The 4,556-nt window shown below is 43.6% G+C and overlaps 1 protein-coding gene across 1 annotated transcript in view; it reads left to right on the top strand.

The window, feature by feature from the left end:
• The first annotated feature begins 3,687 nt into the window (after positions 1-3,687).
• The window catches only part of ankar (ankyrin and armadillo repeat containing), a 12,272-nt gene continuing 11,403 nt past the window's right edge, over positions 3,688-4,556 (top strand). The window contains exon 1 of the mRNA XM_036540027.1: positions 3,688-4,300. Coding sequence (XP_036395920.1) covers positions 3,688-4,300 — 613 coding nt within the window. The remainder of the gene's footprint in view (positions 4,301-4,556) is intronic.

Genomic DNA, 4,556 nt, shown 5'->3' with positions numbered 1-4,556 from the left:
TGAACTGCGAAATGCTTAGAAAAATACAATGATTCTGTAATAAAAACATAAAGACAGTTTCCATGGGTACAAAAAGGTACAAACATCACACAGGTGTTTCAGATCAATAGGACAGCCTTCAGAGATTATCTGCTCTGGATTTGACTGAACCCAAACAGCGGAGCTGTTTGTCACTTTAATGGCAGCTGCTGTGAATGGTATCTCAGCTGGCCTGAGGGTCACAGTCGGCCTGCAGGCAATATTCCACAGCTTCAACCTACAATGCCCAGATGATCAGGGCTTCAGCCATTTCACCATGGTTTGCAATTGCTGTCACAAAAAGCAAGAGCATGTGACACTTTCTGAGATCTCACTGGTGGTATTTATACCTTGCTTTGTCTTTGTGTCTGTTATGTGTTAATGCTTTAGATGTTCTGAGCTAGTTTTTAAATTTGGAGTTTTTAGTTTGAAAGAAGTTAATCCAGATAATTTTCAAAGCATTGTGACAGCTACTTGCTGGTCATAATGAACTATTGCATTTTACTGTGACTCATGTTAACATGGAGTAGATAGTGACCAAAAGCATCTATGATGTATGATCAGTTTTAAGAAACCCTGCCTAATCCAAACCATTCTGTGCAAAAAGCCCAAACTGACTTCATGTCAGTTCTTGGCGGCACAATGTTAAGGTTTTGGTTTCTGCTAATGTGGTGTTTTTTGCCTCATCTGATTTCAGGTGATTCATTTTCATACACCTCTCACAGGCAGGTGTTTTACGCCACATATGTCTTCCGCTGCTACTGAACCTGTTAAGCAGCTGGAGGAGATCAGTTATCACTGCACTCAGTCCTGCTGAAGACAGTTATCACTGCACTCAGTCCTGCTGAAGACACCTCCTACACTCATTCAGGATTGTGAGTTCAGCCACAAGCAAGAGAGTTATTCCCGTCTGAGAGCTTAATGGTCATTAACTGTTGGAAACACTGCTACACAGCACTGTGGCAGAGGCTGGGAAAGAGCTGCAGGGTTAGAGGGGCTCGCATGCAGGACCTCAGGGCTCATTCCAGGAAAAGACTGAGATTTGAGGAACTTTGCACTCAGTCACACGACTGTATGCAGTGCAGCTCCTGAGGGGATAAAGGAGAAAGAGGTTAAGCAAACAGCTGAAACAACAGGTCTGGGGTCAAAGTCCGCGAATTTTGCCCTTGTGTGAAATGTGGCCTCTCTGATGACACTACAGGCCTAACAGCACCAGCACAGCAGCCCCCTGCTGCACCCTCTGAGGCTGCACTTACACCCCAGCCTAAAACTGCACCTGTGCTGCTCAATTTGGCCTCCTTTAGAAAGCAGCAGTAGCTGTAAGTATTGTTTGTGATGTAAAGGAAAGCTTTGGATGTGCAGATGATTTATTAGTTGGGTATAATGATGTTGCAGTGAAATCCTTTGCACAGTCACCCCTGTGGGGAACAGACTGGCTCCCTGCGAGCTGTTGGGGGGCATACAGAGCTATGCTGAAATTAGGAGCTTATTACTGACCTGAGCTCAACTTCCCTCAGAACATTATCACACACACCATGATGTCCGAACATCGTCTATCCAAAACACTGAGGCATGATGCCGAATGTGCTTTAACCAAAAGAATGTGTTCTGTTTTCTGAATGCAGTTTAGCAAAGACTGAAAATGTGAGTTACTCAGTTTTTCCAGGTGTTCTGTTACAATACGACAGTACAGTTCTTTAAAGTATTTGGTATGAAACTTGATCAAAGACATTTATGAACTGTCTTCAGAGAGTGGCATGGAGACTGAGCTGACACTGCAGTATTCTTCGGCAGGTTGTGAGGATCAGACACCATAAAGATCTCACTGCTGTCAGACTCCCCATTGCAGTGAAATTAAATGAGTAATCAGTAATGAACAGCTCTTTGCAAACTGAAGTTGTAGATGTCACCAGACTAAGACATCATTCATTTTATTTGTAAGACAAGTTCTGCTGGAATTAAAGATAATGAAGATAATGTACTGGAATTAAAGATAATGATATCACTTCATAAGACCTATTTACTTTCAAATACAAATGATCTTTAAACACACATGTCCAATTGATGTGTTTCCAGTTATTATGCTTTAGTCAGAGTTATTGACTGTTGGTATATTTCCAAGTTGTAACTTTCGTTTTTAAAAGATTGTGTGCCTGTTGTTAAATATTACATCCAATAATGATAAACAAGATAAGAAAGTAGGTTAATATACTGTTTACAAATATTGAAAACAATCGTAAAACATCTGTGATGTCTTCATTCAAACTATTTTATGATGACCAAAACTATCATATTAAAAATTAAATGTAAATATCTCTTTTCTAGGAAAATATAAATAGATACTTGGACATATTATGAAAGCCATCTGCCAGTGGATAATGAATGGACTTCTATGAATGTGTCACAGTAACACCCAGGTCCTTATCATCATGAGTAACAGGGGGGTGATGATGGATATACAGTGAAAAGAGCAAAGTGCTGAATCAGTTCATACAGCTCACAGAAGGGGTGAGGGGTGGGGGGGCAGGGGTGGATACAGGGGGGTCAGTGAGGGGCAGGGCCAGACCTGCACAGGGCCCGGGTGCATTAGGCTCTGACACATGGCTGCAGGAGGAAGGACTGGGGGAAATAATGTGACATAAGCTGCTCATCAGTTTGGCGCCCCCCTTAGACACAGTGCCGTATTACATCATACATCCTGTCCTTTAGCAGATGCTCCTGTCTGGAGGGACTTACACAGTGCATCCAAAAAAGCGGCATGACAAACCTGCACAAACTGGACACCACTAACCACACGCCCCAGGAAGCAGCTCCTGCTGCAGCTGGCTGTGCAACACTGCAGGCATGGGGCTCCACGCCAGAGCGGCCAAACAGCCAAGCACTGCCTAACAGAAGAACAACCATGAAAAATGATTTTACAGATACAATAAGCACTACACAGCTTAAATAATTGTCACTTTTAATCCATACTGTTCACTGTATCTGAATAACTTTCTTTTAAAAATGATCAAAATAAAACCGATGTAAGTAAAAAGTATGAAATTAATTTCTCTGTAATTCTATCTGCCCAGTGCTGGCCAGAAGCAGATGGGCTCCCCCTCTGAGCCGGGTTCTGCTAAAGGTTTCTTCCTTTTAATTAGGGAGCTTTTCCTTGCCACTGTTGCCTTAGGCTTGCTCTGAGGGGGTCTCAGGCCTGGGAACAATGTAAAGCTGCTTTGTGCCAACTTGTAAAAAGCGCTGTGTCATTTCATGTGTGTAGGTGTTTTTTTTCCCCTGTACTGTGACTAATTGAAACTGTTTTAAATTGTATGACTAGGGTCAGCATTAAAAAAGTGTAGAGACTCTTAGAAAATCTGTTTCTGCTGACTAATATTATAAAAACAGCGCCCCCTACAGCATAAACGGCAAAAGGAGCCAAGTCCAAGAGGTCACGTGGAAACTGCAACAATGCCCGAGCGTCTCTGGTTGCCAATAGCGACTGTGCCCTGAAATCTGGGTTCAGACACTCAGCGTGTTAAAAACAGAAATATTTAGTATGTTTGGTTTCCTTTCATGAGACGATCTACTCTGCCGAGAGCAAGTAAGACAACAATTAAGAAAATACATTTTCTTAAGAAAATCGATTTCATTTCTTCTCGTGTTTCTGGACTTTTTCAGCAAGATACTTGCATGGCGCGCTCCTTTACCTCCAGTACCTCATCCAATTCCCAAAACTGCGGCGAGGAGAAGGATGACAGCACTCACCTGTCTGCACTGGCAGCACAGAGAAACGCAAACGCTTTCTTCGAGAAGTATGACCGCAGAGAGATTCAGGAGCTGCTCAGTCTCACCAGCTGCAGTTGGTTGCTGTCTAGTGATGACTTCAAAATGCCCGTGGAGTTTCCTCCGGGAATCATAAAACAGATGAAAAACTTCAGTCACTCGAACGCGGTCATTCTGGCGCCCGCGGACCCCCGCGCTCCTCTCGATTATAAGGTGGTTCAGCAGATCATCAGGGAACTGACGATCGGCATCTACTGCTTCAATCAAACACCGTTCCTCAGCCTAGAACCCAACTATGACAAGAGCACCTCCTGCCAGCTCACCCCCGCTTATTATGACACAATGGTGGGTCAGATGCTGGTGAATATAGACTACACGATGAAGGCTCTGTGGCACGGCGCGTTCATGCCTGCAGAGAAGCGCGTCCGATTTTCCGAGCTGTGGCGATCCAGCATGGGCGTCGATGCCAATGGAGCGCCGCAGACTAAGAAGGACGTGTTCGCAGAATTTCTTACAGCAGGTGAGCGAAAGCCAAGTGCTATCGAGGTAAATATACAACGCATTGATGATTTATGAAATGCTATGATAGGAAAAGAGATACAGGACCAAAATGAGAGTTTTCAAACAGGCTAATACTCCTCTTTCAGCGCGATGTCCCAGCGACCACATCACTTGATATCACACTATTATGACTGGATGTAGAGGAAAGATGTGCTGTGCTTGCAGAATATAACAGCATTTGTTATACATAAGCAGTGTTATTGTGGTGCTTGTTA

Source organism: Megalops cyprinoides, chromosome 11, assembly GCF_013368585.1.
Source record: "Megalops cyprinoides isolate fMegCyp1 chromosome 11, fMegCyp1.pri, whole genome shotgun sequence".
Classification (NCBI taxonomy): Eukaryota; Metazoa; Chordata; class Actinopteri; order Elopiformes; family Megalopidae; genus Megalops; species Megalops cyprinoides.
The sequence above is the reverse complement of the archived record's forward strand: the minus strand, read 5'-3'. Positions and strand labels throughout refer to the sequence as shown.